General features: G+C 35.9%; 1 protein-coding gene across 7 annotated transcripts in view; it reads right to left on the bottom strand.

Moving 5' to 3' along the window:
* The window catches only part of SPAG9 (sperm associated antigen 9), a 152,005-nt gene that overhangs the window by 31,370 nt on the left and 106,955 nt on the right, over positions 1-13,680 (bottom strand). For all 7 annotated transcript variants that reach the window (XM_059908973.1, XM_059908974.1, XM_059908975.1 and 4 more), the window contains 4 exons: positions 9,377-9,498; positions 2,801-2,858; positions 982-1,134; positions 462-513 (listed from right to left, as the gene is read on the bottom strand). In XM_059908973.1, coding sequence (XP_059764956.1) covers positions 462-513; positions 982-1,134; positions 2,801-2,858; positions 9,377-9,498 — 385 coding nt within the window. The remainder of the gene's footprint in view (positions 1-461; positions 514-981; positions 1,135-2,800; positions 2,859-9,376; positions 9,499-13,680) is intronic.

Below are 13,680 nucleotides of genomic sequence, written 5' to 3'. Positions count from 1 at the left end.
TAACATTGGCAAGAAGTTCATATTTATTCTTTTGTATTTATATGTTGACAACAATATGGGCTAATTGCCTAGTATTAAAGTTTCTAGACTTCATCTTTTTATGTTTAATACCATTAAACTATTTTTATTCTTAAAGCTTTCATGTATTTCTAAGTTAAAATTTGAAACAAAACAAAAACAAAAAACCCCAAAATATCCCACCTGGTCCTTGAGCTTGAATATGCAAACAAAGTCAGAGCACAAAGCCACGGAGGAAAAATGAGCACACTGCGTGTAGCTAGAAAGCTTAGCATCTGGATACTATGTGGGAGCATGATCTATCCTATTCATGATCATAAACATGATTTTAACTTTTTCTTTTCATCTTTATAATGCTATACCCAAAGCTTAATTAACAAGATTTCCCCAAAATACCAAAATATGGTTAAGTTAAGAAAACAAGTCCAAAATTATAAACCTACATCATCATCATCTTTTGCTTTTTGCCTTGCATCTTCAGCTTCTGCACGAGCTCTAGTGGGGGGTAAAAAACAAAACATGTTATTTGAGTTGACTTCACCTTTTTAAAGAATAAAGAATAGGTCAAAAATTTTAACTACCACTAAATGATTATTTTTCTTTTTCCAAACAGGGTATTTAGCTGCTTTCATTTAGGGGAACATTATCACAGCACTGTTCTCAGAAAACCAGGTATTAAAGAAAAGGAAAATAATGAATGTTTACAGTTTCCTGATTAGCAATATTTGAACAGTTCTTCTAACTTCTTTCACATCATAACATGCACAAAAAATTATAATATTCAATAAATGGAAGGGTCTGTTCAGAGCAGAGGCAATCAGCCAGGCACTTAACCCTATCCCAGGCAGCTCTGGGGCCGTCGTGCCGAGAACGCTAAAGGTAGCAATCTCAGGGTTACACCTATAACCTTGGTGGCACACTGGCAAAGCTTGTTTGGTTTAGAACAACATAGTGAAAACTTACTTCCTAAGCTCTTCCTCCAATTCTTTGTTCTTCTCCTCTAGCTTCAGCTTGGCTTGTTTCACAGCCTCCAACTCCCCTTGGAGTACGTCTTTCTCACAGGTAAGTTCATCCACTTTTGCTATTAAATCATTCTTCACTACATTCAACGCATTTCTAAGAAACACATATTTCAAGAGCACCATTACAAGTAAATATTCTTTCTATCTCACAGCTTATTTCTCTCGTAGACTAAAGTAACTACAATCATAAAGCTAAATAATGACTGAAACCTTCAAAGGTATTCTACCTGATGTTGTCTGTAGATAAAGGTTTAAAAAAAAACCCCACAAAGCAATGGTCTGTTTTCTTATCAAACAAAGAATAAATGGAGGAACTTCCCTGGTGGTCCAGTGGCTAAAACTCCACGCTCCCAATGCAGGGGGCCCGGGTTAGATTCCTGGTCAGAGAACTAGATCCCACATGCTGCAGCTAAGAGTTCTCATGCTGCAACTGAAGATCCCGCATGGTGCAATGAAGATCACGCATGCCGCAACTAAGACCCAGCGCAACCAAATATATAAATAAATATTTTTTAAAAAAGAAGAATAAATGGGTAAGGCAAGGCAGAAAAAGTCAGAATTAAATAAAATTAAACTTTTAACAAATAGCATCCAGGACTTCCCTGGTGGTGCAGTGGTTAAGAATCCACCTACCAATGCAGGGGACATGGGTTCGATCCCTGGTCCAGGAAGATCCCACATGCCGCGGAGCAACTAAGCCCGTGCGCCACAACTACTGAAGTCTGTGTGCCCCAGAGCCTGTGTGCCGCAACTTCTGAGCCCACGCACCACAACTACTGAAGCCGGCACGCTCTAGGGCCCACGTGCTGCAATTACTGAAGCCTGTGCGCCTAGAGCCCATGCTCCGCAACAAGAGAAGCCACCTCAATGAGAAGCCTGTGCACCGCAATGAAGAGCAGCCCCCACTCGCTGCAACTAGAGAAAACCCACACACAGCAACAAAGACCCAACGCAGCCAAAAATAAATAAAGTGGTTAAACAAACAAACAAACAAAAACAAACAGCATCCATAAGGGTACCATTCTTAATAAGTTCTGAAAAGATATTATCTAATCAACAAAGTAAAATTAATCCTTGAATTTACCTTTAATAATTAATAAGAAAGTCTAACCTTGAAAAAAATGAAAATAAAAAATCTAAGATCTAGCTCCTTTTGGGTATCATGGACATAGGACCTCATTAGAGCTACATTCTGTTTTGGATATACACAGATGTTCCAAAGTTGCTCTGACACAGCAAATTAACAAAGGGGCCTGATCTGCTTTTCCACGTAACTCAGGACCCGCTGCACTAAACAAAACTCCAATGTGTTTGAGGACCTAAGTAAGACTCCACAAATTGCTACTATGGAGGAGAGTTCTGAAGAGGTGGGCCACATATAGATAAAAACATTTATGCAGAAATAAAAGAAGCCCGAGGAGGAGAGAGAAGAAAATAGATATCCCAGGGGAGGGAGCAAAAACCACATAGGACACATCCAGAAGATTAAGAGAAAGGCATGGATACTTGCAGAGTAAAAAGGAGATCAAAATCTGTTTCTGAAAAGAACAGAGTAATGAAACATACCATCAGTGAAATTAGGTCCCACTAACTATTTGCTTGCGTACGTGTGTATGCACAAGCCCACACACAGAGAAGGGGAAGGACATGGGGTAGTGAGACTGCATTCGTGCTATGTTAAATTAAAGATGTGCCATTGAATTGGATGAGAAGAAAATTCAGTATCTTTTGTTCCCTGTTAAAATTTTGCATATACTTACTTGGTTTCCAACAGTTGTGTATTTTCCAATATAAGATTCTCAACTTCACGACCCATTCCTATCAAAGAAAAAAGATAAAAACTTTGAAAATAAATTTATTAAAATTATACAAACTTATAATAAGCTATAGTCACAAATTTTATTTTATAAATTTTATCTGTCCTTTAGTAATCTCATTTTGTCTATAATTTCATTTTACGTATCTACTTGTATGGATTACAAAATTATAAATAATTATCCACCATAAAACAAAGCTAAAGATTTTCTTAGTCTGTATTTTGATTCTCATAGATAATATTGCAAAAGAATGAAGACTTTTCTGCCAAATATTCTAAAAAGTAGCAGTATTTAGGGGGAAAAAAGAGCAGCATTAACATGGATCAGAAATCATTTCTAAATCACACCTGTTATTGCAGGCTTTTGCCTAAAAATTAGGTCTTATTAATAGAGAACAGGAAGAAACCAGAAAGACCCCAATGCAGATGAAACCTTACCAAAGAAATTATGATCTTAAAGCCCATGCATTCCATGTAAAGCAAAAACAAAGAACAAGAAATGTTTTATGTAAGAAACAGAATGAAAACAGATCATTAATCTGTAGTTTTAGGCATGGTATGAAAAAAAAACATCTGAAATCACAGTGTTATGATTTAATGCATAATGATGTGCAAAAGACAGAAATCAAGATGATTTCCTTCATTCATAAGGATGTTCTGATATGTTACCAATTCTTTTGCAAAATAAAATTGAATTAGAGTGAAAATCCCAGATCAATAATATAAAGATTTCTTCAAAGTGCCACCTCTGAAATGATAATGCTTAGTGGTCAATTTATACAATCAGCTTAATAATTTAATGAGTACTGTAAGATAGGCGGTAGAGCATTCAATGCAAGATCCAATGTAGTGATCTTTAGGGAGAAGAAAGCTATTTAGTTTGCTACTCACAAGAAACTGAAGAAATCAAACAACACACTAGGGAATATACCTCAGAAAGTTACAACAGAGCAAAGCAAGCACAACAAAAAACCCATCACTCCACTAATATTGGTAAATCACATACAATGGAATTAATATTCATAACCCACCTAAAAAAGGAAGTAAATATCTCTAATGAAAACAATGTAAGTTAAAGGAGTTAACATGTCCCTTTATTTTAAAAAAGAGGTAATATTTCAAATAACTTAAAGATAATTTAAAACGCAACTAATCTAGGAATGCTAAAAGTTCAATGCTCACATATGGACTCATATTTTGTCTGTATTATAATTACCTCAAATATTCTTAAAGAAGAAGGTACTTCTGCCATGAAGAATAAATATCAGAAACAGTAGCTTATTTAATCATCTACACATTTCTAAAAGCTGAAAATAAAGACAAACTAAAAGTTTCCAAATTCCAATTTAAAAATGAATTTTGACAAGATATGTTGAAATATTTGCTTTAAACACTAATGTTAACTTTTCAATAAAGCTATAGAGTCAAAAGAAATATGGTTAAGGTTGGGTGAAAGAAGTTTATATAATGACTATGTTTGCTAAACTCTCAAGCACATAGGGAGAGAAGCATAAAAGCTGAAAATATATGCAGGGGGAAAAATAGTTGAGCAGAAAAAAAAAAAGAGAAAGCATTAAATGAGAACAGCAGCCAAGACCACCTAGCTTAAAAAGCAGTAATATTAAAGTATTTAAAAGCATACACACCAGAATATTCCCCTGGGTAAGCAGCCCAAGAGAAAAAACGAATGAGAATCTCAATTAGATTGTTTTCAGAAAGCAAGATCTACACTCTCTTATTTCAAAATGAGAGAGAGGAGCCAATAAAATTGAAAAGATGTAGAGAAACCAAACACAATAAAGTATAAATATTATAAATAGGAAAAATTTTTGAAATATTTACTCTATGGAAATCATTTCCTATAATGTAGTTTCTAGAGTTTACACCTTCCCAATGAAGAGTTCTCCTAAAATCTAGTGTATAAATTTAATATATAACCAATAGGATTGTCCAAAATTTTCACTTTGAAATGTATCAGTAAAAACTAACTAATAACTATAAGAAAAACATAACTTGAAGTGGCCCCATTTCTATTCATGACTTCAACTAAGCATAAACTTAGGTCTGACATATTTGGAAACCTTACCTATTAAAACAAGCAAAAAAACTGCCTGACGGTTTTAAAAATAGACATCTCATTTGGATTTTAGCACTGATTCTCAAGCTAGGTCGATAGATGGGCTCCGGATTATCTGTCACTTCCTTGAGAAAGTATGCACAATTTTATCTATTTCTGTATGTGCATTTTTCCAAAAGTACACTACTCTCTTAAAAATTCTCCTGTAAAGGAGTTTTAATTCCAAAAGGTAAAGAAGCATAGGTTTAGAGGTGAAACAAAACTGTTAAAACTACTTAACAATCCATTTACTTAGCTGCTGTGCTATGTGCCAAAGACTCAACAGTAAGCAAAAGATATAGTTGTCTTTGCCACATGGAGCTTATCGTCTAGCCAGGGAGACAGGCACACTAAAAAACTACAATAAAGTATTATGAAGAGTTGCATAATAAACTGCAGTGCTATGGGAATATGTTTCCAGACAACTGAGCTTTAACTAGGGGATCAAGGCAGAACTCCTAGAGAAGGATATTCCATTTAATCAGAAGCAAGAAGGAGATACAGAGACAGATACATAGATTTTCTTTTTTAAGAAAGGAAGCAAACAATCCTTCATGACTGGTTTTGAGGGAAGTGAGAGAGACTTAGGATGGAGAACTGAGTTGATGGTGAGGTCATTCATTGAGTTAGTATATGCTGGTATAAGAACAGCCTTTGGGGACAGGACAATAAAGAAAGATGTTGATGAACTGATCTTTGGGCATATCAACTATAAAGTTCTACGAATCATCTTAGGGATGTCTAATGGGCTGTTTGGAAGTAATAGCCTGGGGCTGTAGAAAAAAATCTTGGATGGAGAGAAAGACTTGGGAGCAATTAGCCATGAAAGCCCAGAAACAAGAGCAAATAAGACCTCCCAAACATGGAAGCAAGATTGGGCTAGGAACATCTGAAAAATGGGCGGAGAAAGAGGATCCTGCAAAGAAGACTGAAAAGAAATAGTGAGAGGCAGGAAAGAATGCAGGGAAGTCTGATACCACAGAAACCCAGCAAAGACCGTTTTAAAGACAAATGCTATTTGAGAAGTCATGTGAAATAACTTAGCAGGAACAGCTGGATATAGCAAACAAGAAGTTGTTTCAGGGAAGTTTAGTGTGGGGCAGAATGACAGACTGTAGTCAGATGAGGTGCAAGTGGGACTGGGGAAATCCTCCCAGTTAAAAGTAGCCACCATTTCAAGAAGTCTGTTTTGTTCACTGGTGTATCACAAGCATCTAGAATAGTGCCAGGCACATAACAGACGCCTACCTCACCGATATTTCTGCAAAAAAGCACGCCTGGAAATGGGAGAAGAGTAAGTGATAGGGTGGAAAGGTACTAAAGATAGGGAGTCAGAGGAGGGCAGTAGTTTTATTTTATTTAATTAATTAATTAATTAATTAATTAAAATTTTTTTTTTGGTCTACGTTGGGTCTTCATTGCTGCCTGCAGGCTCTTCCCTAGTTGCGAGGAGGAGGGGGTGGGGCTACTCTTTGTTGCGGAGCGCAGGCTCTAGGCGTGGGCTTCAGTAGTTGTGGCACACGGGCTCAGTAGTTGTGGCTCACGGGCTCTAGAGCGCAGGCTCAGTAGTTGTGGCGGTCAGGCTTAGTTGCTCCACGGCATGTGGGATCTTCCTGGACCAGGGCTTGAACCCATGTCCCCTGCATTGGCAGGCAGATTCTTAACCACTGTGCCATTAGGGAAGTCCCAGTAGTTTTATTTTAAAATGGAAAAGACCTGAACATGTTTAAATGATAACAGGAAGAAGTTAGTAAAAATAGTGAAGTTGAAAAAATAGAATTTAATCAAGAGAAAGGAAATCTCAAGAGTAGGATGTATGAATGTATGATTTCCAAGTTCTAGAACGTGGCCATGGAGGGTAAGTGACTAAAGTGAATAGAGAAAAGGATCATTGGAAATAAAGTCAAGGGATGAGACATCAATCAAGATAAAGGACAAACTGTGGGGGATTATCTCTTTTAAATTTTTAAAATCTGAAAAAAGTAATCTAAATACTGACTACATGCATAATGATTTCAAAAACAAGGGAAGAGTTTTACAATAACACAGCAATTAGAAAAATGAATAATGAGTTATAGAAATGGACTATGTACTTATTTATCAACCGAAGTTCATTTAAGGAACTTTGTGAGAAACAATTTTACTAGTTTAACTATGTTCCATTTAGTGAGTATTACACTGCAATTACTATCACTGAACTGACCAGAAGAGAAGCCAAGGAAAAACTACGTGCCTTGGAGATGTCATTTAACATCTTTGACCAAAAGGATTCATGTAGGCTTAAGTCACTACGCTCAAGGTGATATATTAAAACTTCTAATCTGTAACATTCTAAAGATAAATATATCAATATCTGCAAAAGGGAAAAGACAGTAGTTTACAGTCTATTTCTTTATTTCAAAGTGGAAAGGAAATCAGAATTTTGCTTTTAACCTATTTATTATGCTTCATTTTCTGACTTAAAGAATGGAAGCTTTCGGAAAATACTTGATTTAAAAGACCACAATTATTTCTAAGTACTATGTGGCTTCTTAACTCTACAGGGAAGAAAGTTTGGGGCCAATAACCTCAATAATGATATTATTCAATATTGGATTATAAGGAAGCAGAGTGTACAAAGAACATTTTAAAGTACTTCATTCTGGTTAAATACAAAGGGGAATCAAGAAGGAATTTTTTTTTAGATGATGTATATTGATTCTGGTGGTGGTTATACAACTCTATGCATTTGTCAAAACAAAAAAATTGAACTTCACTGCATATAAATCTGAATATAAGTTTAAACATTAAAAAATTCTTCTTTCTAACATTTTTTTTGCATCTGCCCCTCAATTTTTGCCAGGGAATCAGTTTCTTAAACCAATCAAATCTTAAAAGGAACTTTTCATGCATAATTTAATCTTAACAAAGAGTATAAATTTAAATGTAAAAATGGAGTGCTCCTTAAGAATTAATCTTTTAGCCTTTCTTGAGAAATGTAAGCTCATTCAATTGCATCCAACGGTTTACTAAGACTGTAATGGTGGGAGTCTATGTCTAACTCAGTTTTATTTATGTACTTTCAATCTCTCTTACTTTACCTAAGACTGTGAGCTCTGTTTAGACAGAACTTGTATTTCCTTCAAAAAATACTTGTCGAGGACACAACTAGTAATCAATAAATTTAACATAAATGAATGCAAGTAACACCCCTCTAGGTTCACAAGAACTGACAAACAGCACCTTTTGAGAACAGTGTAATCTGTACTGAATTTACACTAAGGGATACAAAAAATGTTTGGAGACCAGAATCTATCCCAAAGGCATAGATTTTTTAAAATACTATAACATTTTCAATTTCTTAAGGTCTTAAGTTATAAGAAAGGCACACCAAAGCTAATTGACATGTCATGTAATTTTTTTTTTTTTGGCCGCGCCTCAGGGCTTGAGGGATCCTAGTTCCCCGACTAGGGATTGAACCTGTGCCCCTGCAGTGGAAGCACAGAGTCTTAACCACTGGACGTCCAGGGAAGTCCCAGCCATGTAATTATGGTTGAAAGGAACTTTAGAGATCACCTAGAGCAGAGCAAACTTTTTCTGTAGAGGGCCAGATGGTAAACATTTTAGGCTTTGTAAACCACATAATCTGTTACAGACAACTTAACTCTGCTGTTGTGGGGCAAAAGAAACTATAAACAATCCATGAAAAATGAGTGTGGCTGTGTGAACTCTATTCGTACACATAGGAGGTGAGCTGGATTTGGCCCATGAGCCGCAGCTTGTCCAACCCTTGAACTCTTGCCCAACTCTTTCTTTTTATACACAAAGAAACTAATGCCCAGAGAGGTTAAGCTATTTGGCAAAGGTCACCAGATCAATAGTAGAAGAGCCAAATGCATTATCCTTTTCAAACCAGATATTCTTCAACAATACAAACTCTAAAATGATTACATTTCCCAAAGAGCTAAAACAGAATACTCTGTGAAATCTCAGAAAAATCAAGTGTTATAATTTCTTATTTAATTAAGGTCAAGAGGATTTAATGAACGCTATTTAAGACAGGAATTAACTACCAATCAATCCATAAATCTATACATCTATACATATACCCCATATATACATATATCACTGTGCTTCTTCTATGTAATACTGTTCTCAGAATATAGCAGGAGTTCAATAAATTGTGTGACATGAATTCAAAATACAAACTAAAATGCAATTCAATTCTAGGCACATCCATAAGTGAAGATATTCTCATTTAAAATTTTCATTATCTCAAAGAATACATTCTTATTAATTATGTAAAAGTGCAATAACTCTGCCCCACTGGACAGTTAGATACATTTTTAAAGAAATTTTCAATTAAATCATTTTAAAAATCTATTTTTAAAACAGTATGATACTACTTCAGATAAACTATCATACCTAGTAAATCTGCTCCTTCATCCACATCTCCAATTAGACCTGAACCAGCTGAAGATAGTTCTTCAAAGAGAGATTCTGTATTGCGATCAAAAGCTTTGTTCTCTATGCCTTTGGTGGGAGTGCTAGGCAGAAAAAACCAAAACCAAATCAACAAATATGTCAAAGATGTTTTCAACAGTGCAAAATGAATACAAAAGGCTGTTACATAGGAATTTTTTACCTGTAATTTACATTTAATATAAAATATAATTTAAAAGGATTTCTCAAGGGTTTCATAAGAGATTCCCATTAAACTCCACAGAGAGAACTGTTGAAGAATATATACAATGTTTTTGCGATGAGATCCTAGCAAACACAAACAATAAATGGCAGCTAAAAGAGAGCACTACTCTGCATTGTTCAGGCACTGGTCTAAGTCCTTTCACAGACTACCTTATTAAAATCTTCACACCTACTCTACAAAAGGTCTGCTGCTATTATCCCAGCTTTACAGAAGAGGAAACTAAAGAGGTTATGGAATTTGCCAAGATCATCCAGCAAATGAGTCAAAGAGGCAGAACTCAAACCCAGGCAGCCAGGCTTCAGAATCCATGATCTTAACTACCATGGTCTATGTTGTCTGGATATAAATTGGCATGGCCATTTTATTTTTCTTTTAAGGGCAACTTGGCAATATCAAAATTTAAAATGTGAATATCCACTGACCCAAGAACTTGATGTTAAAAAAATTCCTACAGGGAATTCCCTGGCAGTCCAGTGGTTAGGTAGGACTTGGTGCTTTCACTGCAGTGGCTGGGGTTCAGTCCCTGGTTGGGGAACTAAGATCCCGCAAGCTGTGCAGCGTGGCCACAAATAAAAAAATAAAATAAAAAATAAAAAATCCTACAAAGCCCCTGTCACAAGAAGGCAATTATGTATGTAAGACGATGGTCAGAGCAGCAAAAAGTTGAAACAACCCAAGTGATCATTAACAGGGCACAGATGAAATAAGTTATGGATATACCTAAAAGTTTCAACTTCTAACTTTACAAACATTAAAATACAGCTTTAGAAATGAAAGAAACCCATTATATAAAGGTGCATTTTATAAAGCAAGTTGCAATACAGTATGTATAATATAAGCCCTTTTTGCAGGGGTATGGAGGAGAATGGGGAAACGTCCATGTTTGTGCATTAGTGTTACATTAACAGAAAAAAGTCTGCACAGGATTTCCAGTTAAATACGATGGACATAGTCATTTATCACCCAATAATTCAGAAACTCAACTAAAATGACAGTAAAGGAATTTAAAAAGTATACACCCACAAGGACATAGGGAACAGAAAAAGAAACTACAGCAGATGAAATGTGAACAAAATTATATAAGATGGAAAACAGATGGGCAAACAGTAGAAATTGATTTAACAGACCAGACAAAGCTTCAACTTAAGCCATTAGTGTTTAGGAAGGAAGTCAGCATGCTGCCAGAATCCCTGAAAGGCTCAGGAATTGAAGGAACCAGCAATCTGCAGAGAGAAGCATGCAAGAAGGAACATAAGACAGAGGGATGTGATGAAAGACAGCACAAGAAGCAATATGAGACCTAAATCCAACCCTCCAGGACAGTGAGACCTCCCTTCTCCTGGCATTGCTCCCTGAACAATGGAAGCCAAGGTTAAATGTTATAGGCAGAAAACTGGAGAATCAATATCATTTACTTAAGTATGAGCAAAACAGCCACAGAGCACCAGACGATCATAGAAAAGCCTCTATCATAAAACTGAGTCCAAAACACTCAGAGTGAAAGGAGACAGTGAATGCAGACAGCAGCAAAAACTTAAAAAAAAAAATTTTATTTTCATAATACAGTTACATCCGTAAGAGAACTGTAGGGTGTTATAAAAAGTAACCATCCAAGAAAAACAAAAAATTTTTAGAAAAAAAACTGACGAGGGTTGAAAGAGAAAGGTGAAGAAATCATCCAGAAATTATAACAAAAATAGAAGAGACAGAAAAGAGGGGAAAAAGGGAATTATGAGGGTCAGTCCAGAATGTTCAATATCTACCTAATAGGTGTTCCAGAAAAAGAGAAGAAAAGACAACAAAAAGGAGAAATAAGAGAAAATTTCTCAACTGGGAAATATGAATTTCCAGATGAAAGGACTACTGCAGATACAAAAGAAGATGCCTACATCGAACACATCATCATGAATTTTTAAAAAGGGAAAAACAAACAAAACAACAACAACAAAAACAAACAGGGATAAAGTAAAGATCCTAAAAGCTTACAGACAATATATTTAAAAAGCAAGAATCCAAATGGCAACACTCCACTAAACATGACAATGAATTAATGTCTTCACAATTCTGAAGAAAAACTTCTGAAGATTTCCCAACCTGAAATTCTATATCCAGCCAAACTATCATTCCTTTAAATGACATTTATCATATTCAAGTGCTCAAAAAACTTACTTCCAAAACAGCCTTTGCCAGGAAAGCTAGTAAGAATATATTCTGTCAAAACAAAGGCATAAATCAAGAAGCTAGATGTCATGGTATCCAGGAAATAGAAGATGGAACAAAGGAGAGAGGTGAAAAGAATTCCCAGCATGAAAATGAGAGCAAATTCCAGGACCAGAGCAAACACAAAAACGTCTACATTGGAGAATGGTAATAGAAGGTTCCAGGAAACTGGTTTCATTTATATTTGGCCATTTTGAGAATGTTTACATTTATGATTTGCAGGGTACCTGTTAGTGAATTAGTGATAGGTATGTAGAAACCTAAGCAAAAGAAACAAACAGAACAAAACCAAAAAAACCCTGAGGCTTTACTAAATTAAAGAAAAACGAAGTTGTAAAAGAAAGGAAATGTAATCATAGTATATTCTGTGGCTAGGCTGTTATTAGTATTTATATAATCGTAATGATATAAACAATGAATGTTAATTTAACAGAAACTGAGATATAATTATATTGGGAGGATGAAAGGAAAGATGATGGTTTAAAGAGCTATATACTTGTCATCTTCCACTATAAAGTCAATAGCTAATATTGCAGCCTTTTTTAAACCAGGACTCCTCATTTGATCCACAGAATACAGAAAATGATTTGAGTGACTATTTGCTCAATTCTCCCAAAGAAAGTATATAGCTAGTACTGTTCTAGATGCACAGGAGTATAAATATTTATTTATTTATTGGCTGCATCGGGTCTTAGTTACGGCACACGGGATCTTTCGTTGCAGTGCATGGGCTTCTCTCTAGCTGCGGTGTGCAGGCTCAGTTGTTGCAGTGCAGAGGCTCCAGAGCGTGTGGGCTCTGTAGTTGCAGCACGCAGGCTCTCTAGTTGTGGCGCATGGACCCAGCCGCCCCGCAGCATGTGGGATCCTAGTTCCCTGACCAAGGATCGAACCGGCATGCCCTGCATTGCAAGGCAGATTCTCAATCACTGGACCACCAGGGAACTCCTTGCACAGGAGTATAGCTAATTCATTATATACAAGGGGTGCCTTAGGGCATTAGGACTTGATTTTCTCACTGAATGCCAACTGAGAAAGAGAGAGACCAAGGAAGAACACCATAAGGATGTGATTTAGATACCTGAAGATAAATACCCAAAGAGACCTGAGAAGTGATAGAGATTGCCTCTTGGGAGTGGGAATGAGGGGTCAGTAGGGGTACGGGCCTACTATTGCCCTTCATATTTTGTATTACGATTTGACCTTAATACTGCCATACATGCTTTACTCTAATAAAAATGTTTTTGATTTTTAAAAACAGGTTCAGAATGACAAGAGCGCACAACTGTTAGTAAGTAGCTGCATCTCTTAGGTTTAGGAGAGGATGAATAAGAAGCAAATTTCACTTTTTACACTCTGCATTAATTTCTTAAATAAACAATAAAGAAAAAAATATTTCAATAGAGCACAGCCTTTGAAATCAGAGTCCTAGATTGAATCCCAGCTCCACCTCTTGCCAGCTTGGTAATCTTGGACAAGTTACTGTACAACTCTGAGCTTCCTTATCTGTAAAATGGGGGTGAAGACATCAACCTCATAAGGTTATAATTAAGATAAAATTATATAAAACAATAATGAAGGTAACAATAATGTTAGCTAACATTTATTGAACTGGACACTTTGTCAATGATTTAACATATATTGATTCATTTACTCCTTACAACCATCTGAAGTATTATCATAATTCTCTTTTATGGATGAGGAAACTTACCTCAGATTCAAATCCAAGTCAGGATTTGAATGCATGTAGTCTTATTCTAGGCTCATGCTTTTTAACTGCTACTGCATATAATGTCTAGCAGTG

This window comes from Balaenoptera ricei, chromosome 20 (genome assembly GCF_028023285.1).
Source record: "Balaenoptera ricei isolate mBalRic1 chromosome 20, mBalRic1.hap2, whole genome shotgun sequence".
NCBI lineage: Eukaryota > Metazoa > Chordata > Mammalia > Artiodactyla > Balaenopteridae > Balaenoptera > Balaenoptera ricei.
Note: the sequence above shows the minus strand (reverse complement) of the source record. Positions and strands in the feature narration are given on the sequence as shown.